Source organism: Macrotis lagotis, chromosome 5 (assembly GCF_037893015.1).
Source record: "Macrotis lagotis isolate mMagLag1 chromosome 5, bilby.v1.9.chrom.fasta, whole genome shotgun sequence".
Classification (NCBI taxonomy): Eukaryota; Metazoa; Chordata; class Mammalia; order Peramelemorphia; family Peramelidae; genus Macrotis; species Macrotis lagotis.
This window is the reverse complement of record NC_133662.1, coordinates 12,626,724-12,652,307: the sequence shown is the minus strand read 5'-3', so window position 1 is coordinate 12,652,307 and position 25,584 is coordinate 12,626,724. Positions and strand designations below refer to the sequence as shown.

The following is a 25,584-nucleotide window of genomic DNA, read 5'->3' as shown; positions in this document are numbered from 1 at the left end:
AAAAATATTTAAATAAAACATTAGGAAAGAGATTACAACAAGTCCTTACTAGGATAATACACTATAATCAGATAGTATTAATACCAGGTATGCAGGAATGGTTCAACATGCAAGGTTAATTCACTAATATGAAAACTAGAAACTAACAGAAAACATGATTACGTCAAATAGATGTTGAAAAAGCTTTTGACAAAACATAGCATCTATTCCTATTAAAAACAATAGAGAGCATGGTAATAAATGGAATTGTCCTTAAAATGATAAGCAGCATCTATCTAAATCCATCAGCAAGCTTTCTATGTAATGGTTGAATAAGCTAAAAGATTTCCCAATTAGAAGGATATAACAGGAATGCCCATATCACCCCTATTACTCAAAACTCTGTTAGAAATGTTTAGAGAAGAAAAAAATAAATTAAAGAAATTAGAATAGGCAATAAGGAAACAAAATTCTCACTCTTTGCAGATGATATGATGGTGTACTTAGAGAACTTAGATAAACCAATAAACATGGAAGGCTAGAAAATAAACGTATATAAATCATCAGCATTACCCTATATTACCAACAAGTCCAACAACAAAAAAAAGAAAGATAAATGTAATTTACCTTCACTGTAGACAATATAAAATACTTGGGAATCTACCTCCCCAGACAAACCCTGAAATTATATGAACACAATTACAAAACACGTTTAACACAAATAAGTTAGATCTAAAAACTGGAAAAATGTCAACTGCTCATTGATAAGCTGAGCTAATAAAATAAAAATGACAATTTTACCTAAATTACTTATTCAGTACCATAAGAATCAAACTACCAAAAATCTATTTTAGAGAGCTAGAAATAATAGTAACAAAATTCATCTAAAGGAACAAAAGATCAAAAATATCAGGAGAATTAATGGAAAAAAAATGCAAAAGACAATGACCTAGCTGTACCAGATTTAAAACTATATTATAAAGCAACAATCATCAAAACTGTCTGGGACAGCTAAGAGAGAAGTGGATCAGTAGAATAGATTAGGCACAAAATAAACAGTAGTAAATGACTACAGTAATCTACTGTTTGATAAACCTAAAGACTCTAGCTTCTGGGATAACTCCTCACTATGTGACAAAATCTGCCAGGAAAACTGGAAAATAGTATGGCAGACACTAAGTATAGACCAACATCTCACCCCTTATACCAAGATAAAGTTGAAATGGGTACAGGATTTAGATTTATCTCAGATTTATGGAGAGGGGAGGAATTTATGATCAAGCAAGAGATAGAGAACATAATAAATAGCAAAATGTATTACATTACATTAAATTAAAGTTTTTGTATAAATAAGAACAATGCAACCAAGATTAGAAAAAATGCATGCAGAAAGCAAGGAAATAATTTTCACAGCTAGAGTTTCTGATAAGCCATTTCTAAAATATCTAGAGAAATGTGTTAAATTTATAAGAATACAAGGCTATTGTCTAATTGAAAGTGGTTAAAGGATATGAAATAGGTAGTTTTCTCGTGAAGAAATTAAAGCTATCTATAATCATATGAAAAAATGCTCCAACTTATTATTAATTAGGGAAATATAAATTAAAATGATTTATACCTAACAGATGGACTAAAATGACAAAAATAAAAATGGTCAGTATTGGAAAGGATGTTGGAAACTAGGACACTAATCCATAGCTGAACTTACACAATCATTCTGAAGAGGAATTTGAAACTGTGCCCAATGGGTAATAGAATTGCATACCATTTGATCCAGCATAACCACTCCTATATCCCAAAGAGATCATAAAAAAGGGGAAAAGACCCATATATACAAAAATATTTATAGAACCTCTTTTAGTAGTAGAAAAGAATTGAATATTGAGGAGAAATGTTTGAACAAGTTATGGTATATGAATGTAATGGAGTACTATTATTCTGTAAGAAATCATGAGCAGCTGGACTTCAGAAACGTCTGGAAAGACTGCATGAACTGATGCTGAGTGAAGTGAGGAGAACCTAGAGAGCATTATACACATTAATAATACTGTGAGATAATCAATTTTGATAGATGCAGCTCCTCTCAGCAGTTCAATGATCAAAGACAATCCTGAGAGTACTGTTATGGAAAATGCTATCCACATCCAGAGAAGAAACTATAGTCTGAATACAAGGCAGAGCATACTATATTCATCTTTTAAAACTTCTTTTGGGGGGGCGGAGCCAAGACGGCAGTGTGAAGGCAGAATTTCCCTGTAATTTCTACCCCAAAATATTCCAAAAGTTGTCAAATTAGGACTCTAGACAAAATTTAGAGGGGCAGAACCCACAGAAAGACTGAGTGATACAATTTCCCAGTCTAAGACAATTTAGAAGTTCTGCATGAAAGGTGTGATTCACCAGGACCAGGGGTTGGATAAAAGCCATGGCTGCAGCACAGCTCAGCGATCACCAGGAACAGCTTGAAGGGGCAGTGGGAGAATTCTGCTGCACAAGAGTGCAGGAGCACCAACCTCAGAACAACCCTGAGGTAAGAACCTGCATTGGGAATTGGAGAAGCCAGCCTGCAGCTCACAGACCATAAGGGGGTAGGGGAGATTGCAGAAATCTCTCTGCTCTCCCTGGGGCAGGACTCAACTGTTTGCCCACATTCAGATCCAGCTTGCAGTTTGGGCTTCTATACTAAGATAGTCAAGCAGGGACCCTCCTCACAGTGGTCATCCACATATCAAAGTACAGGCAATAGAGCAATCAGAGCCTCTCATAAGACCTTGGAGGAATTAAGGTCCGGGTGGGGTGTCCCAAACCCTCCTCCAAAGCTTTGGAAATGCTGCAAATTAGTTTCAGGCTGAGGAAATTAGCAAACAACAGAAAAAGAAGATATGACCATAGAAAATTACTTTGGTCCCAAGGAAGATTCAGAAGACAACAAACTCGAAGTTTTTGTAGCCAAACCCTCTAAGAAAAATAGAAAATGGGCTCAGGATATGGATGAACTCAAAAAAAGGCTTTGAAAAGAAATTAAGGGAAGTGGAGGAAAAATTGGGAGGAGAAATGAGCGCAATGCAGATAAATCATGAAAACCAAATCAGCAGTTTGGTGAAAGAAATACAAAAAAATACTGAAGAAAATAATGTTAAAAAGCAGTTTAGGCCAAATGGAAAAAGCAAAACAAAAGGCAAATGAGGAGAAGAATGACTTAAAAAGCAGAACTGACCATCTGGAAAAGCAGATAAAAAAGCTCTTTGAAGAACATGACTCCTTCAAATGCAGAATGGAACTAAAGGAAACTGATGACTTTGCAAGAAATCAGGAAGAAATAAAAGAAATAAAATTGTTCCCAAAAAGCCAAAAATTAGAAGAAAATGTGAAATATCTCATTGGAAAAACTGACCTTGACCTCAAAAACAGATTCAGGTGAAATAATTTAAAAATTATTGGGCTACCTGAAAGTCACAGCCAGGAAAAGAGCCTAGATTTCATTTTGCAAGAAATACAGCAAAATTGCCCTGAGATCCTAGAAGCAGAAGGTAAAATATAAATTGAGGGAATTCACCAGTCACCTCTAGAAAGAGATCCCAAAAGAAAAACTTCCAGGAATATTATAGCAAATTCCAAAACTCCAAAGTCAAACAGAAAGTACTAAAAACTGCCAGAAACAAACAATTCAACTACTGTGGTTTTGTAGTCAGGATTACACAGAATCTGGCAGCAAATCTGATCTACAAGTAAAGGACTCTGGTGAACCATAGAAGGGGTGGATGAGAAGGACTAACTATGAGGAACTTAATGATGTTGAACTGCTTGTATTCCTGTATGGGAAGAAGATATTGATAACTTATATGAACTTTCTCATTTAGAAGAGCTGTTAGAAGAAGCATATATAGACAGGGTACAGGAAGGAGCTGAATATAATGGTATAATATAGTAAAAAGAGAGTCAATGGGTGATATAGGAAAGTACTGGGAGGAAGAGAAAGGAGAGGAAGAAGGGGCTAAGATATTTCACATAAGAGTCAAGAAAAAAGCTTTTTCAATGGAGTGGAATGGGGAAAGGTGAGGGGGAATGAGTGAGCCTTCATTCTCATCAGAAATGACTCAGAGAGGAAATAACATACACACTTAATAGGGTATCGAAATCTATCCTGCCCTAGAGAAAAATGAGAAAAAGGGATGGGATAAGGTGGAATGGGGGGAAGAAAGGGGTGAAGAAGGAAGAGAGGAAAGATTATAGGAGAGGGTACTCAGATACAATACACTTTTGGACAGGGACAGGATGAAAGGGGAGAGAGAGAACAGAATAATTGAAAGTGGGGAGGAATAGAGTGAAGGGAAGTACAGCTTGCTATTACAGCAACTGTGGGAGAAATATTGAAGCACCTTCTGGATTTATGATAAATAAGACAACTCATCCTAGAAACATAGCCATTGGAATCTGAATACATTCTGAAGTACATTTTTTTCTCTCTCACTATTCTTGAGATTTCTCATCTTCTTGGGGGGGGGGGTTATGTTTACTCTTATAACAAGATTATTGCAATAAAATAAATTATAAAAAATAAAACTTCTTTTATGTTTTTCCTTCTCATGTTTTTTCCCTAGTTCTAATTCTTCTTTCACAACATGGAAATATGAAAGCACAATTATACATGTACAACCTCTATCAAATTGCTTGCTGCCATGGGAAGGGGGAAAGAATGGGAGAGTGATAGAATAATGTGCAACTCAAAAACTTGTAAAAGAATGAACTTCAAAACAATTTTTGCATGTAACTGGGAAGAAATGAATGAATAAATGAAAATAGGCAGAGCTGAGGTGAAAGGGTACAAAGGCACTGAGGTAGGAAGAAAAACAAGTATTATTAAGCAATTCATGTATGCCAGGCCCTCTGCTAAGCACTGGAGATACAAACACAAGCCAAAAGAAAGTGAATCACTGCCCTCAATGAGCTTATAGTCTAATAGAAGACAACTAAAAGAGAACTGAAGTGGAGGGGAAAGAATATGATTAAGGGCCAGCAGAGGTACATGGTTTTGAAGCCAGGAATAGGGTTGGAAGGAGAATGAAGGCTGCCCTGGGCCGGTATACACAATGAGGCTCCAGGTGCTCAGCAATGGGGGAGAGAAACAGACTGATAAAAGGATGTACCATGTCAAGAAAGCCACAGGAGTCATCACATATTTCAGGGTAAAGAAGTCCTAGGTGTAGAGCAAAGTTCTAGGATGGGACAGCTTGGTTTAGAAGTCCAGAAGTCAGGTGTCAGCTTGAATGGGAACGAAATGGAGATTCCAGAAAGAACTCAACATATGGAAAAGGCAACAGGTTTTACAGAGGATAAGCCTGCAGAGATAGCTGCATGTTCCACAGCAAGGAGACTCCAGAGACTGAGAAAAGTTCTGAAGTGAAATAGCAAGGTATGGAATTTCAAAAGCCTGAAACAGATAGTATCTGGGGTTCAGGGGAGTAAGAAGGCCAGACTGGTTGGATTGCATTATATGTAAAGGTTAACAATGTATGATAAGACTGGAGATACATGGAAGTCAGGTTAGCTATGGATCAAGGGCCTCTGGGACCACATATAAATTTAAGCTTCAAAATTTAACTCAAAATCACAATACTTGCTTCAAAAAGTTCTGTAAGGATAATTTGTAATAGAAAATTATTATGTTGTTTTAATTTTGAAATAACCTAAAAATGAAAACAAATTCTTACCTTTAATGTTTTTGAATGTGCGGCATTTAACACATTTATGACAGCTCTACAATTTGACCCTTTAATCTGCTCAATAATATAATTAAATTTAGCAGACATGTGCTTCCAGTGTTCCAACTCAGTGAGTGGACCTGAATCATCAGCTTCTTTTCTCATCTGTTCACTCTCAATTAGAACCTAGTCAATAAAATGATATTTTTAACTGACTACATGTTCAAAAGAGAAATTTACACTATATCACCAAATATCATTATAGATGTTTAATCTCTACAAAAATATAAGTATACAAATTCACAATTTGTATAATCAAACATCTCATCTCAGGTCTGATCATGTCACTCTTCTGCTCAACAAGCTTCACTTGCACACATACATATACATATTAGATAAAATATGAACTTTTTTCTTTGACAATTACAATCTTCCCAAATTAGCTCCAAGCTGAATTTCCAATTAGCTTCACATTATTCTCTATCTCATACACTTTCCATACTACAGCAAGATTGGATTACATAATGTGCCCTAATTCATGACATTATATCTCTAGCCTCCATACTTCCGGATAAGCTGTTCCCCATGAATGAAAGTATTTCTGACTCCACTTATTAGAATCCCCACCTCTACTGGAGGTTCAGTTATTTCCTGATACCCAAGATAGTGTTTTCATACATATATATATATATATATATATATATATATATATATTTACATGTATTTTTCATCGATTTATCTGTATATTAATTGTGCCCCACTCCTCAGTAGAAAATAAATTACTGAGATTTTGCTTCACTTCTAGCTTTGTATCCCCCAGAACCTAACCTTGCAAGGAAAGTAAACGAAATGATCTAAATGTGAAACTAATTTCACTCTTTAATGTTGCTTTTCTAAATCTCTTTTTGTAGTACCAATTAACAGTTTAGGTGGGAACTGCTTGTATAAATCTAGAGCTATATTCTGATCTTATAATAAGAAATCTGTTATTATAAAAAAGGGACATTGATTATTTTGACATATTAATGACTGCTAAATTTGCCAATTTCTTTGCTAAATAAGTGTAAACCATCTGTTAAATAAAATGCTGAATTTGGTTACTGACTAACAATTAAGTTAATCTTTCATTACTGGAATTCATAAATAAACACTGAAATCCTACACTCAATTATTTGCCAAAAGGTCACAATCTGTTTGACCTAGGTAAAGATTTCAAGAACATGGATGACAATTATAATAACACCATTATCAGTATATTTTATACTAAACATTGCAAAATTGTTTAATATAAGTACAATGCACACTGTAACCATTTTTTTGAGTATTTTTTGTTTGTTTTTTAAATCCAAACTAACCTTGTTAACTAATCTGATATGGCTCTAGTATCCAATTTTAATACTCTAGATATTTAAAGAAGAATAAAGAATATATGAAAATTAGATGTTGAGTGCAAAGGGTGACCCTGAAAATTACCATCTCAAGGCAAGGAGGAAGAAAGATAAGATTTAAGTCCCTCACTTGGGAGAATAACTTGAAACAACTTTTCCCAAGTTTATGGCCCTTTTCAGGTTCAGTCTCTTCAGTTTGAAAAAATACTCTTTTCCTATTCTTTAAATCCTCCCCACTCTTTTAACTATTCTTCTAGCTCACCTGAAAATGTTCTATTTGATTATAGTTCGATGATAAAACTCATAGAACTTAAAACTGATATTCATAACCTCTGAGTAAGGCCAATTATAAAGGGAAGTACATCAATTAATGAATGAGCCTGTATTAGCTTCCTACTTGACCTCCTTATCTATATTCTGTGACCTATATACAAGACATAGGAATAGGGATAAAGTTCTAAAAATTCCTGGATCCTTAGTATTTTATTCTTAACTCATTATTACATTTTCTCCTGATAAGATAGTAGGGTTTTTTTAGGTTTTTGCAAGGCAATGGAGTTGTGACTTGCCCAAGGCCACACAGCTAGGTAATTATTGTCTGAGGCCAGATTTCAACTCCTGACTCCAGGGCTGGTACTCTATCCACTACAGTACCTAGCCACCCCACAGCATATTTTTAATATTGGCTCTAACTGATCTATAATTAGCTTGTAGGTCAAAGATTAGGCTAAAGTAAATACCATTCATAGAGATTCTATAGAGGAAAGTGTGAAATGTGTCCTGGAAAAAGAATAGCTTAAGGAGGTATTTGTTCCAAATAACTTCCCATAGATACCACAGAAGCTATCCATTTCCCCAACCCAAGGCATTCTCTGGTATAAGAAAACTAGACTTTAATTCCTTACATATCACTACCTTGTGTACCACTTAGTCAAGTCCATAACAAATTGTGAATCTGCACTACAGCTTATAACTGAGTAATTGTTAATAGAGAACCACAGAATCATAAAGAAAGAGCAAAGAGACCTCAGAAGTGACCTAGTCCAAATATCTTATTTTATAGAGGAGTAATCTGTGGCTCAAGGAGGTGACCTATTTAATAAATGAATTAGATGAAGATCACTAGAGAATCCCTTTCATATTCAATATTCATGTATTAGCAATCATTTGATTAAAATTCACTCTACCTGTTCAATCTGTTTATACCATATCATGAGGACTTCTTCTAGTTGATGAACCATTTCCACATTAGTAGCTGCTACTGACACTTCATCAAAGGAACGCAATTTGGAAAAGTCAATGTTTTCGATCTTCTTTAATTCTACAGTTCCCTCAATACTTACTCTGGCACCTAAAGGCAAACAAACATTGGAAGTGATGTGAACACTCTGAAAAGAATGATAATGTATTCTTCTTTACTACCTATATGATGCCTTACACATTATAGGTACTCACCACCAATTGGCTGAATTCAAATTAATTGAATAATGAAAGCCAATGCTGAATTTTGTCCAGATCCATTTCCCAAGAATGCTAAATTTTAGAAAGTTTAATTTATTTAGCGTAAGTACAACTTAAATCAAACAATAATCACTTATTATTGATTTACCATATGCCCTTTCCTCAACTTTAGTAATGCTAAAATTAGACATTTTCAAATGAGTAGTAAAAAACTCATTACTCACAAAATTACTAATCAAAAAAAAAAAAGCCAAAAACAGCATTTACTACAAAGGAGAAAAATACTTCCCTTTCTCACAGAAGATACAAGTTGCCCCACCTCTGATATAAATCTCTGGAGAAGCAATTGATCTTTGATCCTAAATCTGATTGCAAGACTGACCATACATGTTACAGAACTGAACATTTTTCTTTAATTCTCTTTTGAATGAAGTTCTTAAAAGGCATGGTTTCTAACTTTTTGTCAGAAGGAACACAAAATTTCAAGTTCCCTCCAAAATAAAATTTATACTATTAATATATGTTGATTGAGAAAATAGATAACAAAAAGCTATGACTCCAACAAATAATCTGTGGGATTTTATTAATTATATCATCTATATACTTTCAAAAAAAGAATACCTCATGTGGACCTTATTTATTCAAGTTATAGAAGAAAATATTATTACTGAGTTACTTAGATGGCTTTTATAGCTCTGAGGAGAGAAAAAAATGTATATTTATTAAAGCTAAATTAAGATGCACAATGTTTGGTGATAATAATTTCTTAATTCCCCCAAGGATTGCTAGTCCATAGATTGGAAACTCCTGGTCTATAATAAGTATATTTGGTAAGTATACTTGTTTTTTGTAATTTATTTTATTATAAACTATAATTTTATTCTTACCATCTAAAAAAGCAAGGAATCTGCTAATAGTTTCTATAAAGGTAAGTTTTTCAGTTTCTCCTTGTCTGGACTGTTTTAAAGCACCCCAATTACTTGTTGCATGAATAGCAGGTAGGAAAATTTCTGACAGCATATTCTTAATTCCAATTAAAAGTCCTTCAGATGCATCCATAAAGCAAAATTGAGTTTCCTGTAAGTATAGCAGTCACATATAACAAATCATAATTCAGATAACTATTGAAAAGTTATAATCTAACTTTAAAATTGTCAGAAATAATTAACTTTATTAATAAAGTCTAATTAGCAGCAAAAAGAAATGATTTTATAAAAAACATAATTCTAGCTCAGTTCAACTACTCACTCCCTTGGCCAAATTTTTGTTCTGTGTTTCAGCTTACTAATCTACAAATCATGAATTTTAGTCCATGCCACATTTTTGTGTCATAGAGGTAGTAGGAATTAAAAAGATTATGATGATGATAAAGTACCAGGAAATTCTTCTATTAATTATATTATGTAATGATGTACAAGTGGTATATAAGCATGGCTTAGAAAACAGAGGGTTGACCAACTCAGAAAGGTCTGGATTCCAGTCCTTCCTCTGATACAAAGTGTAACCACAGGTCTATCATTTAACCTATCAGTGTCCCAAGCAAATCCCCAGGCTGAGAGGTAAAGAAAAGCTGATAATATGTACAAATGAAAAGTCTGTTCAACAGGAGCCCTGAAAAAATTCACAGATCCATACTAAATAAATTCTCAATTTGGCTTGGGTGTATGTTGAGGAGATTGGGGAAAGGGAGCAGCACAGAATGTGATTTCATTGGTCTGAAAAACTCCCAGGGCAAAAACTTATTCCTAATATAAGTAGTTTTATAACATTGCCTCAGATAATAAAAGTTTAGTGACTTGCCAGAGGTCAGACAGCCAATATCAAGTCAAACTTCTTAACCACACTCCTCCTACTATATACTCCCATCTCATATTTCTTCATTGTTTCCATTCAGTTCTTTCTCTTGGATTACTTAATCTTCCACAAAATTCTTAACCTCTTTTCTTCTACTCTCTCCTGCCTAGAGGTGTTCCACTTCTAACTTTAATTTTACTAATACAGGCTATCATCTTCCAATATTATTTAATAAGAGCCTGCCTCTGTGATATTATGCTAGACACTAACCAAATTAGGTTAAAATTAATGTCACTTCTCTCAAGAAAATATTATCTAAAACCAACAGTAATTATGTGAAACATGTATGAAAGGTCATTAAAAAAGATATGGTCTATTGGTGTCCAAATAAATAGCAAATGAAGATCACACAAAGTTTTTTGTTTGTTTTGCAAGGCAATGGGTTTAAGTGACTTGCTCAAAATCACACAGCAAGATAATTATTAAGTTTGAAACCACATTTGATCTCAGGTCCTTCTAACTCCAGGGCCAGTGCTCTATCTACTGCACCATCAAGATGAATCACATAAAGTTTCTAAAAAATGTATTTTACTTTTAAAAAGAGATAAGCTCCACAAATTCCATTTTTAAAACTAAGGGTAGAGAACATATTGGGGAAAAGTCTTGTAATCAAAAATATAGAAGACTATCCCAGTTCAGCTACTTTGTAACCTTGGGTTGAACCAGATGAGCCCTAAATTTTCTTACAAGAGTCTGAGATTTATGCTGTAAGATGAAAAAGGAAAGTATATTTTTTAATGTTTTCTTATTATTTGACACTGTAGTTTAGGTGCTTTGAGAAACTTTCTCATTCCTTACTTTTCTAAATACTCCTTTTATGTTTTAACTTTTCCTCCCACTCCTTGAATACAACTATTTCCCCAAGGTTCAGTAATACAAGTTTTTCTCTAAGTTGTGTCCCTTAAAAGATCGCATCAACTTTTAAGCATCAATATCTCCTCTATACTTGGAGTCAGGAGGATGCAAGTTTGAATCCAGCCTCAGACACTAGCTGCTTACTAGCTGTGTGACCTTGGACAAATCACTTAACCTCATCCTAGGCATCCTGATTCATATTTGGGCATCAGACTGAGATGGCTCCAGAGGAGACAGTGAAGTTGGTAACTTAGCACATTACCTTCTCACTGAAATTCAATTGGTGTGCTTGTCAAGGCATCAACTCCCAACATCATGGTCTTCTTTGAGAATGAAGGACAAAACATCATCTCCTCTAAAAAGATTACTCTGAGGTCTATATTTCAAGGTCTTATCTCTCTGGTTCTGTGACCAAACTCTTGCTCTGTATCTCCAAATAACTACTGGACATTTCTAGTCAAATGATATGCCTGTCCATTCACATTCAATGAACAAATGCCAAAAATCATTATCTTTCCCTTGAGGTTCTGGTGACTGAAATGTAGGTGTCAGGCAGAAGTAAACAAACACAGAGCCAACTACTATTTTTAGCTTGGGGGAGGAGGTAAGTTCTCAATAAATTCTCAATACTTTATTTCCACCCAATACCTTTTAAAAAATTACAACTGTCTTCACAATCCCATTTGGGTTTCGGTTGGTTGTTTTGTTTAGTTTATTTTTTGGGGCAAAAATACTGGAATGGTTTGCCATTTCCTTCTTAAGTTCATTTCACAAATGAGGTACTGAGGAAAACAGGATAAAGTGACTTGTCCAGGGTCAAACAGCTGAAAAATGTTTTGAACGCACAAAGAAATGATTCTTAACCTAATGCTCTATCCACTATACCACTGAACCTAAACCACCCTTTTAATCATTTGCAAATCATCTTTTTCCATTACATCTTTCCCTTGGGATTGCAGTCACAATATTGCTAAAAAAAAGCATGCTTTTATTTTAAAACTTAAATACAGAAAAGAGAAATATTAGATCAAATTTCAAATTATTTTGTCAGAGGAGCTCTAAGATTACTAAAATTTCTAAGAAGGGAAGTGGATAAATTTTACAATGAAAATATGGGAGGGGCAGAAGGGTAGAGAAAAGGGCTTTTACAGAGAAAAATGCAGGAAAAAAAACCTACATGATACTTCACAACTAGGATCTCACCAGTTTGAGTCCTCCCTCTACAGATACAGACTCCAAAGGTCAAGAAAACATCCATCTGGGATAGATGGGGCATAAAACCTAGAGTTAGTAGATACCTTCATTTTATAGATGAGAAGCTGAGGAGCAGAGAAAGTTAAATAACTTTGGTGAAGAGACTGAGCTACTTAAGGGGTAGAGCTATAAAGCTTACCACAAGGGAGGTCAAAGTAAGGTCAAAAGATGACCATGGAAATGTGTTTAAATTTTATTTTATAGTTAGAAAACAATTTTTTAAAAACATACCTCAGCAATATTTGATGAATCTAGAGAAATATTATTACTACTACGAACAAAAAACAAACATAATCCTTTGAGTCCCTCAGGTGCAGAATGTACATATAATCTCATCATTTTTGTTCCTTTTGCAACTGCCCCCAATCCTCGACCACATTCTGAAAAAAAGAAATCCAAGACGTTTTTAATTATCAGATAGAACATATGGATTATTCTATAATACATTTCTAATGTGTTAAATGAATCTCTCAATAAATCTACATTAGAAAATATAGTTCATGGCCAGTCTTAAGGAAAATGCCTGTGTCTTTAGCTATTAAGGGAATGAACAAACAAATATTGTCTATCCTTCCCTATCTCTAGAGGTTAATTTGGTTACAATCTAGGAAATAGGAATACATCCCAGACTGGATCTGGTATTGCAGAAAGGAAATTTGCTCCAAGTCAAATGATCCTAGGGAGATTCAGCCTGAACAAAAGACCATTCCTTATACAGAGGTCTCCTAAAAAACTGTTTGAGGTGTGAAATTCAGTTGTCAGGCAAATACTCTGCTTAATATGAATAAAGAGTGACCTCCATCAGAGGAGATGGTATAATAAATGAAATGTGACCACAAATATGCTGCTTATATAGTTTGTTACAAAAATCAATGAAACCAAGAAAAGCTAGCAGTGTGTTACCCAAGCAGGATGCTAATCTTTACAAGAGGAATTGTGGAGATTTGTGAAGAAAGGTAAGAGGTAGGGTAAAGAAGGGTAAAAAATAGCATAAGGCAGCTCCATAACAAGAGTAGAGAGATTAGAATGAGGCTATAAAAGTAAAAGAAGAGAATTATTAAAGACTGTATTAGAGAAGTCTCTTTGGCATATATATCCAGGAGGCTGGGTTTCAGTAAAGGAAGAATTCATGGAAATTCTAAAGAGTGCCTTGGAAAACTACTCAAATTTTTGTCCAAAATATAATTTATTGTCAGAGCTCTTGACACTAAATACTTATGCTTTGTACTCAAAATGACAGATTATGTATGTATGACATATACTGTAGAGAACATGATGGGAAGTTGGATGCCACGGGATCAATATAGATGACAAGCATGATTTTCAAGGGCAGGTCCTTGATAAAGAAACCCTGACACAAATGTCTAAGACCTAGAGACATTTGTTCCCCCCTACAGATAAGTACGCAGAGGATAGTAACAAACAACTCTGAAAAGAATTTCAAACTATTAACAATAATATGAAAGACTGCTCCAAACCAAAGACAAAAAAGAGAAATGCTAATTAAAACAACTCTGAGAAAGCCTGGAAGGACTTACATGAACTGATGCTGAGTGAAATGAGCAGAACCAGAAGAATACTATAAACACTAAAAACAATATTGGGTGATAATCAACTATGATGGACTTGTTCATTTCAGCAGTACAATAATTAAAGACAATTCTAAATGATGTGATGGAAAATACCATCCATATCCAGAGAGGGGAAATGTGGAGTTTAAATTCAGACCAAAGCTTACTATTGTCAATTTTTAAAAATTGTTTTTTCTCTCTAATGTTCTTTTTCCTTCCATTTGGATTTTATTCTTCTTTCACACAAGACTAATATGACATAATTGCACATATTAGATTGTCTTCTGTCAGGTGAAGGGGAAAGGGAAGGGGAAGAGAGAGAGAAAAATGTAAAACTCAAAACCTTGCAAAAAATGATTAGTGAAAATTATTGTTACACATTGTTGGAAAAACAACTAAAATAAATAAATAAAAATATCTAAAAACACACAATTCTGAAAAGGCATAGTCAAAAAGTACCTTGAAAATAAAAGGGGGGGACTAAAACCAGAGGTCTCTGCCAAAGCCCTCCAAATACCTCTAACCTATTAAGTGCCACAAGACAATTCCTGAAGTGGCAGAATCCACAAAAAGATGGGGTGAAATAATTTTCCAGCCAGAGTTAACTTAAAAGGTGTGCTGTACCAGGGTAATAGTGGAGCATAATGTAGCATAGGTCACATCAGAGAGGACTGGGTTCCAGAAAACCAGGAGCACAACTTGGGAGCCACTGAACCAGTTGTGGCAGCAACTGCTTCCAGAACTCTCAGCCCACAAAAAACTAAGGGGGTCAAACAATTGATCAAAAGAAGATTACAGACTCCTGCTAACACTTAGGCAGGACTTTATTGCTTTGACTATACTCAGATCTAGTTTGCAGTCCTGGGTGACAGTTCCAGGGAAAGGTAAAACACCAGAGTTTACAGAGACCCTTGTCACAGTTCCAGTCATTCACAGTTCAGAGCACAGAACAAAAGAGTAGTAAATATTCCTCCCCTTAGATCACACCATCTTGGAAAAAATGAAAACTTACAAGGCCCTAGCAGTATCTCTGAATAAAGCTGCACAAAACACCTAGTGTGCCCTCCATCTTGGAAGCAGAATTCCACTATAACAAAGAGTTAAAAATCATGAAATAGACTGGAAAAGGAAAAACAACAGAAAAAAATTCCAACCAAAGAAAGTTACAAAGAGATCAAAATGCACACTCAGAAGAAGGCAAAACTCTAACATCCAAAGCCACCAAGAAAAATATAAATTGATTTCAGGTTATGGAAGAGTTGAAAATCAAGTAAGTAGAAGAAAAACTGGGAAGATAAATAAGAGTAATGCAAAAAAATCATGACAAAAGATTCAACAGCTATTGAAGTAAAAATATATAAAAATTCACTGAAGAAAAGAACACCTTAAAAACACATTAAAAAGAATTAGTCAAACAAAAAAGGAATTTCAAAAGCTCACTAAAGAAAATAATTCCTTTAAGACTAGAATTGAGCAAATGAAGCTAATAATTTTATGATAAATCAAGAAACGATAAAAAACCCAAAATATGAAAAAATAGAAGACAATGCAAAAAATCTCATTGTAAAAGACAATGACCTAGAAAATAGATCAAGGAAAGATACTTTAAAGTTCATTGAACTTCCTAAAAACCATGATCCAAAAAAGAGTAGACATCATCTTTCAAGAAATTATCAAGGAATACTGTCCTCATTCTATAGATGGTAAAATAAAAATTAAAAGAATCCACCATTCACCTCTTAAAGAGGTCCAAAATGAAAAGTCCCAGGAATATTTTAGTCAAATTCCATAGCTTCCAGATCAAGGAGAGAATAATACAAGCAGTCAGAAACAAGCAATTCAAGTATTTTGATCAGGATAGCATCAGATTTAGCAGTTTCCACAATAAAAAAAAAACTGTAGGGCTGAAGATGTAATATTCCAAAAGGCAAAAGAACTAGGATTACAACCAAGAATCACTTACTGAGTATAATCTTTTGAAGGGGAAGAAAAATGGATATTCAATGAAATAGAGAACTTTCAAGCATTCTTGATGAAAAGACAAGAGTTGAATAGTAAATCTTTTGTCTCTTTATCTTGTTATACCTATGTTGCTTTGCTAAGTCTCAGTCTTAGATTGCTCCCATAATCCTGCGTTCTTACTCACATGCTACTGAAAGATGAAGAAAAATCACCAAACCATGAAAACTGATTCCACTACAAATTTATGCAACATAATTTCATTCCTAACCATTAGCAAAATGATGTCCCTTTGTTTGCCTATAGTTTCCCACCTCTCCAAAGAAAGGAAGGAGATGCATTTTAATCATCTCATCTTTATGATCAAAATTGGTCATCTATATTGATTTTATTGAATTGCACATTTTCTCTGACTTAGTAATACCACTATTAGGTCTGCTTCCAAAGATATCAAAGGAAAAGGTAAAGGATCTATGTGTACAACAGCTCTTTTTATTGGGGCAAAGAATTAGAAATGAAAGAATATTCATCATTTGGGGAATAAATGAACTAGCTGTGATAAACTGTTGAGATTCAATACTCTAAGAAATAATGAGTTGGATGGTTTCAGAAAAATCTGTAAACATACATGAACTAAGACAAAGTAATGTGAGCACATTGTACAGAGTAAGAGCAATAATAATGAATGACTGAGAAAGACATAGTTACTTGATCACACAGTGGTCCAACATAAGCCCAAAGGTCTCATGATGAAAAATACTATCCAACTGATAATTTTTGAGTCATACTCTTTTCACTTTTTTCCTTAGCAATATGGCTAATATGAAAAAGTGTTTTGCATGTTTCTACATGCATAACTGAAACCATGTTGTTTCTAAATGGGTGGGAGAAGAGGTAGAGGTGAAGAGAATTTGGAACTCAATTTTTTTAAATAAATGTTAAAAATCAATTTTAAAAAATTCACTTTATTGTTCTCTAAGAGTTTGGTGGTAAAAGAGATTAGAAATATTGATGATAGCTTGAGGAGACAGAAAGTTAAAAGAAATCTTAAATGAAATGTCCAAACCTGAATATTTTTATACACAGTATGAAATATGTCAAGGGATTATAATATGACTAGAATATTAAAAAGAAAGTTCTGGGGCAAAAGATGGAAGCACAAAACTAGGAAGATTCTAGAACTTTTCCCAAAACAACTTTAAATGAAGCCTCTCCACCAACCTAAAGGTACAGATGCCACAAAAAAAAGTAGTGATGAAAGTTCTCAATTCAAGATATCATGAAGGAACTTCGGTAAAGATTTGTCCCACCTAGGTCAAAGAGGATGGTAGCCTAGCATAGGCAGGGGAGCTGGAAAGCTAGTAGAAGCCTCTTAGCAACAGTGTAACTCAGATGAAAACTCAGCAAGGCAACATTGCAGCAGGTCAGCAGTAAAGTCCCAACCCAGTTTGGAAGACAAAGAAATACTGAGAACACTAGTGTAATAGAGAGGACCCAAAGGCAACAGCCAAACTGTATTTCTGAGGAATTTCTTGGAACCCAGAAAAGTGTCAAGGGCTACCATTACACAGGGTGTTACACAAATATTAATATTGTACTTCAGTTTCACAAGACAATTTATCTCATGAGGATTATATTTCTATAGAGGGTACTCTGAAAAGAAGGTATGTATTGTTCAATTAGAAACTAGGAGGAATGGGAATTCAGGGAAGCCTGGAAGGATTTGCATGAATTGATGCTGAGCCAGATGAGCAGAACCAGAACAACATTGTACACCCTAACAGCAACATGGGTGTGATCAATCAACCTTAATGGACTTGATCACACCAATATGACAGCAATCAGGCACAATGTTTGAATATCTGTGATGGAGAATGCCATCTGTATCCTGAGAAAGAATTGTGGAGTTTGAACTTTTAACTATTACTTTTAATTTTAAAAAATGATCTTATGTAATTCTGCTACATCTCATACTTTATGTTTCTTCCTTAAGGATATGATTTCTCTCTCATCACATTCAACTTAGATCAATGTATACCATGGAAACAATATAAAGACTAACAAACTGCCTTCTGTGGGAGGTTGAGAGAGGGAAGCAAGATTAGGGGGAAAATTGTAAAATTCAAAATAAATAAATTCTTTCAAAATAAAGTGTGGTATAAATTGTTTAAAATTTGAAACTATTTTTGGCTCTTGAGAATTATATTCCTAATGGGACAATTGAGGACAGAGGACAGAGGCTGTGGGTATGAAGTAACCACAAGGTAATGATGTTTATAAATCAATTAATCAAACTTAAGAATTATACTTTTATCAGGTCAAATAAAAGAAGCATATTTTGGCAGATGTTGTAGGTACAAAACAGGTTTAAAACAATTAAGAGATGACAGGCAATATAATACTAAGAGAAGGTAAAGCATTAGAGGATAAATAATACCACAAGAGGATGCACAAAAACCTATTACAGTAGAGGGAAATAAGAGATGGTGTGAACACTGAATAAATCTTACTCTGAATAGATTTGATTCAATAACAAATTCCCAATTGGGTTTAAAAATTTATCTTACCCATACTAGGAAATGGGAGGGGAAGAGGAGGGAGAGGGGAGAAAGGGAAAGAATGGGAAGAAGGGATTGATAAAAGGGAAAGTGAAAATAAAAGTTAAGGTGAAGTTAAACTAAGAATTAAAAAGTAAAAGGGGAAAGGAAAAAGCACTGACAGAAAGAAGGGTTTAGAGAGACAGCAGTCAGAAGCAAACATCATTGAAAAGGGATAAGGGGAAAGGAAAAAGAAAAGTATAAACAGGAGAAGACAGCATAGAAGAAAATACAAAAATCACAGAATGTGAATGAATTGGGATGAACTCTCCCATAAAATGGAAGCAGATAGCAGAGTGGATTGAAAACCAGAATCCCACAATAATGCTGGTTACATTTGAAGCAGGACACACAGGATAAAAGTAAAAGGCTTTAGGAGAATATATTATACTTCAACTGAAGTTAAAAAAAACAGGGGTACTAATCTTGATCTCAAGAAAAAATAAAGCAAAAATAGATCTCATAAAAAAGAATAAGGAAAGAGACTACATCTTCATAAAAGGTATCATAGGAAATGAACTAATATTAATATTAATCATGTATACCGAAGTGGATAGCATCCAAATTCTTAAAGGAGAAGCTGAACAAATCACATGGAAATAGAGACAGAAAATCTATAACTTCCCTCTCTCAGAAATAGATAGATCTAACTACAAAATAAAATAAGAAAGAAATTAAGAAGGCAAATAGAATTTTAGAAAACTTAAGATATGATAACCCTCTGGAGACAATTGATTGGGGATAAAAAAGACTAAACCTTTTTCCCTGCAATATGTGGTACCTACACAAAAACTGATCATTTACTAGGGCATAAAAATCTGACAATCAAATGCAGAAAGGCAGAAATACTAAATGAATACTTTTCAGAACATGATGCAATAAAAATTACATATAGTAAAGGGCCATGGAAGGATAAACTAAAAAAATTAATTGGAAATTTAGAAAAAGCAATTGAACAAGTCATAAATAAATTCCCTAAGAAAAATCTTCAAGGTCAGATGGATTGAAAAGTAAATTCTACCAAACCTTTAAGGGATAATTAACTCCAATTCTATATAAACTATTTTTAAAAATAGGTGAAGGAGTTTTTCAAACTTCCCTTTAAAACACCAATATAGTACAGATACTTAAACCAGGAAGAGCTAAATCAAAGAAAATTATAAACCAATAACCCTAAATGAAAATTCATGCAAAAATTTTAAACAAAATTTTAACAAAGAGATTACAAGTTTTCACTAGAAAAATACACCATGATCAGATAGGATTTAAATCAGGTGTACAGGTGTGATTCACTGTTAGGAAAACGAACATCCTAATTAAGCACATTAGTAACAAAGTTAACAGAAATCATATGATTTTCTCAATAAATGATGAAAAAGCCTTTGACAAAAAATATAGCACCCATTCCTATTAAAAACATTCTTAAAATGATAAGCAGTATCTCTCTAAAACAAACAGCAAGTATTATATATAAACAGCATTTTCAAAAACTTCAGAACTGAAACAAGTATGCTCATTATCACCACTATTATTCTATATTGTATTAGAAATATTAGCCTTAGCAATAAGCAAAAGAAATTGAAGAAATTAGAATAGGCAATGAAGAAATAAAACATTATTTAGTTATTCTTATTTTGTACAAAGTGTTTTTATACATTACTAAAATATTTTTGTTTAAGAGTAAACATAATACCCCCTCCCCCCAAGAAAATAAATACCTGCATAAGGGATAAAGGGGAGAGAAAAAATTAAAATTAAAAAATGATAATAATAAAAAATAATTGTAGGTAGGGCCAGGTGGCGCAATGCACAGAGCACCAGCCCTGGAGCCATAAGCACCCAAGCCCAAATCCGGCCCCAGACACCCAACAATCACCCATCTGTGTGACCCCATGCAAGCCACCCCAAACCCATTGCCCTACAAAAACCAAAAAAAAACCCAAAATAAAATAGTAATAATGATAATAGTAGGGGGGGCTGGGTGGAAGACAGATCACTGGACTGAGCCAGGAGCACCCAGGTCCAAATGCGGCCTCAGACACCCAACAATCACCCAGCTGTGTGACCCCAGGCAGGCTACCCAGTCCCAATTCCCCTGCAACACCCCCCAGAAAATAATAATAACAACAATAATAATAAATGTGCTTCAGTCTTTGTTCCAACATCACCAGCTCTGTCACAGGTGGATCACATTCTTTAGGTTAAGACCATCACAAAAGTTACTTCCATATTTTTCCACCACTGCCATTGCTGATCACAACTCCCTCCATTCATACTTCTCTACTACCATGAACTTTATTTTCTCTCTCCTTTCACTCTCTGCTGTAGGGTAGTTGAGTGGCACAGCAGACAAATTCCCAGCCCTGGGGCCAAGAGGCCCCAAGCCCACATACCACCCCTTACCCAGCATCCATCCAACCCTATGATCCCAGACAGGCCATTCAATCCCAGCCCCTTGCAAGAAGTAAAAAAGCAAATTGTTATATCTGACCACTCTCCACCCCTGATCCATCCTCTCATCCATCACTCACGTTTTCCCCTTTCTGCCATCCCCCTTCTCTTCTTACTACAGATGTCTATACCTCATAGAGTATATATGCTGTTTCTTCTCCTAGCCACCTCTGATGAGAGCAAAGAGTCCTTCATTCCCCCTCACCTTCCCCCCTTCCATATGATTATAATAGCTCATTGTAATAAAGAAAAATTTTATTATACGAAATATCTTAGCCTATTCTTCCTCTCCTTTTTCCTTCTCGCATTACATTCCTCTTTTATCTATTGATTCCACTTTTACACCATAATATATCTTCAAATTCAGTTTTTTCCTGTGCTTCATCTATAAAAGCTCCTTCTACCTCCTCTATTAAATGAGAAGGTTCATATGAGTATTATCAGTATCATTTTTTCTATGGAGGAATACATGTAGTTCATCATCATTAAGTCGCTCATATTTTCCTCTTCTCCTCTACTCTCTGCGCTTCACCTGAGTCCTGTATTTGAAGATCAAACCTTCTGATCAGCTCTGGCTGTTTGAACATTTGAAATTCCCCTGGTTCATTGAAAGTCCATCTTTTTCCCTGGAAGAAGATGTTCAGTTTTGTGGGGTAGTTTATTCTCAGTTGCATTCTAAGCTCTTTTGCCTTCTGAAATACTATATTCCAAGCCCTATGAGCTTTTAATGTAGTTGCAGCTAAGTCCTGTGTGATCCTGACTGCAGCTCCACGATATTTGAATTGTGTCCTTCTAGCTGCTTGTAATATTTTTCTCTTTGACTTGGGAGTTCTGGAACTTAGCTATAATATTCTGGGGGTTGGGGTTTTTTTTTGGATCTTTTTCTCGGTGAGATCAGTGGATTCTCTCCATTTCTATTTTACCCTCTGCTTCTAGGATATCAGGGCAATTTTCCTGTAATAATTCTTTGAAAACGATGTCAAGGCTCTTTTCCTGGTCATGACTTTCAGGTATTCCAATAATTTTTAAATTATCTTTCCTAAATCTGTTTTCCATATCTGTTGTTTTTTTCAATGAGATGTTTCATATTTTCTTGTAATGTTTCATTCTTTTGGTTTTGAAGTATTGACTCCTGATTTCTTATAAAATAAGCAATCTCCCTGAGTTCTATTCTTTATCTGAAGGATTTGTTTTCTTCAGAGAGCTTTCTTGTCTCCTTTTCCATCTGGCCAATTCTGCTTTTTAAAGCATTCTTCTCCTCAATAACTTTTCCAACTGTTTTATCCATTTGACCTATGCTGGTTTTTAGCATGCTATTTTCTTCAGTATTTTTTTGGATCTCCTTGACTAAACTGCCGACTTCATTTTCGTGTTTTTCCTGCATCTCTCATTTCTTTTCCCAATTTTTCCTCTATCACCCTCACTTGATTTTCAAAGTCTTTTTTGAGTTCTGTCATGGCCTGAGCCCAATTTCTGTTTTTCTTGGAGTCTTTATATACAGGAGCTTGTACTTCCTCATCTTCAGATTGAGTGTTTTGATCTTTCTTGGGATCACAGGCAAAGTATTTCTCAATGGTGTTCCTCTTTTTTTCTCTACTTACTCATTTCCCCAGCCTGTGCCTGGTTTGGGGGTGCTTTCTGAACTTCTTAGTATTAGTGGAATACCCACCCCACAAGGATCTCTGTGTGTGAGGCTCTATCTTCCCTCCTGGTCTGTAAATGACCACAAGCACACCCCCTCTGCCACGGGGCTGAGGTGGGGGGACCCTGCTGTTCTTTGTGGGGAACCTAGACTGCAATCAGGATCTGAATGTGATGAGAGCCCCAGAGTTCTGTTCCAGGGACAGAGGACAGAGCTTGGCAGTCTCTCTTCACTCCCCTGCCTAGGCTCAGTGCACTCATGCCTTGGGCACTCCTGCTTACAGTCTCCGCCTGCTTCTGGTGCCTAGATCTGGACTGCCAGACACCTGCTTGCTGTGTGCCCTGAGGGCTGGGCTTCATGTACTCGCTCTGGCACCCCACTGTTCCCCCCAAGTTGTGCCTGGTGCTCCCCAGGATGTAGGTCAGGAAACTGCCCCCGCTTCTGTGAGCAATGGCTCTGGGAGGCTGAAGTTCCTTTGCTCTGGTGGGCCACCCCTCTGGTGGGCCACCCCTCCAACCCAGTGGAGCCGAGCCTTTCCACTTTTTTCCAGGTTACCTTGGGTTAGAGAATTGCCTCACTGGATCCTTCTGTGGGTTCTGTCTCTTGAAAAATATAGTTAGAGCCCTTAGTTTATAAGTTTTGCTCCAGAGCAGCTAAGAGACGATCCTCTCCTCGAAATAAAACTTTCATTCTTTCAGATGATATACTTAAGAGAACTCAAAAAACTCAACTAAAAAAACTACTAAAAACAATTAACCATTTGACAAAATAATCTCACATAAGTCATCAACATTTCTATGTATTACCAACAAAGCCCAGCAACAAAAGATAGAAAGAGAAATGTCATTTAAAGTAATTTAAAACAATATAACATACTTGGGTAGCTATACCCTGAGACAAAATCAGAAACTATTATATGAACAAAATTACAAAATACTTTTCACACAAATAAAGCCAGATCTAAACAACTGGGAAAATGTCAACTGCTCATGGTTAGACCAAGCTAATATAAAAATGAAAATTTTACCCAAATTAAATTACTAATTCAGTGCTATACTAATCAAACCACTAAAAGCTATTTTCCAAAGCTAGGAAAAAACAGTAATAAAATTCATCTGGAACAACAACAAAATGTCAAGAATATCAAGCGAGAACTAATAGGAAAAATGTGAAGGAAGGCTATATCAGATCTAAAACTATATTTTAAAGCAGCAGTCATCATAACTGTCTGGTATTGGCTAAGAAAAAGAGAAGTGAATCTGTGGATTCAACTAGGCACAAAAGAAACAGTAGTAAATGACCATTATCAAACAATAAATTGCTGTTTACTAAACCCAAAGACACTAGCTTTTGGGATAAGAATTCACTATTTGATGAAAACTGGAAAATAATATGGCAAAAACTAGGCATAGACCCACATCTTACATCCTATACCAAAATAAGGTTGAAATGGGTACAGGAAGAGAGGTGAGAAATTTATGACCAAGTAAGAGATAGTGAACATTATAAATTGCAAAATGGGGGTGGAGGATTCCCAGATGGAGATGTGGAGGCAGGTATTCCTAGAAGCTCTGCCCCAGACTACTCCAAATGCCCTTAAATTATGATTCTAACCAAATTCTAGAGTAGGGGAACCCACGGAAAGATAGAGTGATACAATTTCCTCACCCATGACAACTTGAAAGATCTGCAGGAAGGGTCTGTTCTACTGATGCAGGAAGGGGGTCCACACCATTTCATTATGTAGGATCCAGCTCCAGCCTTCCAAGAACAGCTCACAGGGTTGCCTGGGTCCCTCCAGGTGCTTGGATCTTTGGCAGTTGGGGCTTCCGGCCTTTGCAGCCCAGGAATTGATAAGGACAACTTGGAAGGGCAGCAGGAAAACTACTTCCAGATGCTCAGCCCACATCCCTGGAGAAGGACTCTTTTGCTTTGCCCATATTCAGATCCAGGTCCCAATCTAGGGCCTCCTATTGCCACAGCAGAGCAGGAACCCTCTCCACAGCTCCAGGGCAGAGGAAAGTGCTTGTGGTCATACACAGACCAGAGCACAGGCCAGGAGAGCAGTTGGGGCCTCTCATAGGACCTTAAAGGAAATTAATTCCCTGGGGATGTGTCCCCAAAACACTCAAAAGCTTGAGAAGCATGTTAAAACAAGATCATAGGCTGGGGAAATGAGTAAACAACAGAAGGAAAAAAATCTGACCATAGATAATTATTTTGATTCCATGGAAGATCAAAGCACAAGCACAAACTCAGAAGATAACAAAGTCAAAGCTTCTGTATCCGAAGCCTCCAAGAAAAATAGGAATTGGTCTCAGGCTATGGAAGAACTCAAAAAAGATTTTGAAAATCAGGTAAGGTAGGTAAAGGAAAAATCAGTAAGAGAAATGAGAGCAATGTGGGAAAATTATGAAAACCAATTCAGCAGCTTGGTGAAGGAGATATAAAAAAATGCTAAAGAAAATAACAACCTAAAAACCAGTTTAGGTCAAATAGAAAAAGCAGTCCAAAAAGTCAATGAATAGAATACCTTAAAAAAACAGAATTAGCCAGATGGAAAAGAAAGTAAGAAAGCTCTCTGAAGAAACTAATTCCTTCAAATGTAGAATGGAGCTATGGGAAGCTGATGACTTTGTAAGAAATCAATAAACAATAAAACAAAATCAAAAGAATGAAAAACCAAAAGAAAATGTGAAATATCTCACTGAAAAAAAAACTACTAACCTGAAAAACTGATCCAGGAGAGATAATTTAAAAATTATTGGGCTATCTCAAAGTCATGACTAGGAAAATAGCCTAGACTTCATTTTTAAAGTAATTCTCCAGGAAAATTGCCCTGATATCCTAGAAGCAGAGGGTAAAATAGAA

General features: G+C 35.4%; 1 protein-coding gene across 1 annotated transcript in view; it reads right to left on the bottom strand.

Moving 5' to 3' along the window:
• The window catches only part of LOC141523566 (dynein axonemal heavy chain 8), a 412,522-nt gene that overhangs the window by 370,763 nt on the left and 16,175 nt on the right, over positions 1-25,584 (bottom strand). The window contains exons 5-8 of the mRNA XM_074236848.1: positions 12,725-12,873; positions 9,418-9,607; positions 8,257-8,420; positions 5,691-5,867 (exon numbers count right to left, since the gene is read on the bottom strand). Coding sequence (XP_074092949.1) covers positions 5,691-5,867; positions 8,257-8,420; positions 9,418-9,607; positions 12,725-12,873 — 680 coding nt within the window. The remainder of the gene's footprint in view (positions 1-5,690; positions 5,868-8,256; positions 8,421-9,417; positions 9,608-12,724; positions 12,874-25,584) is intronic.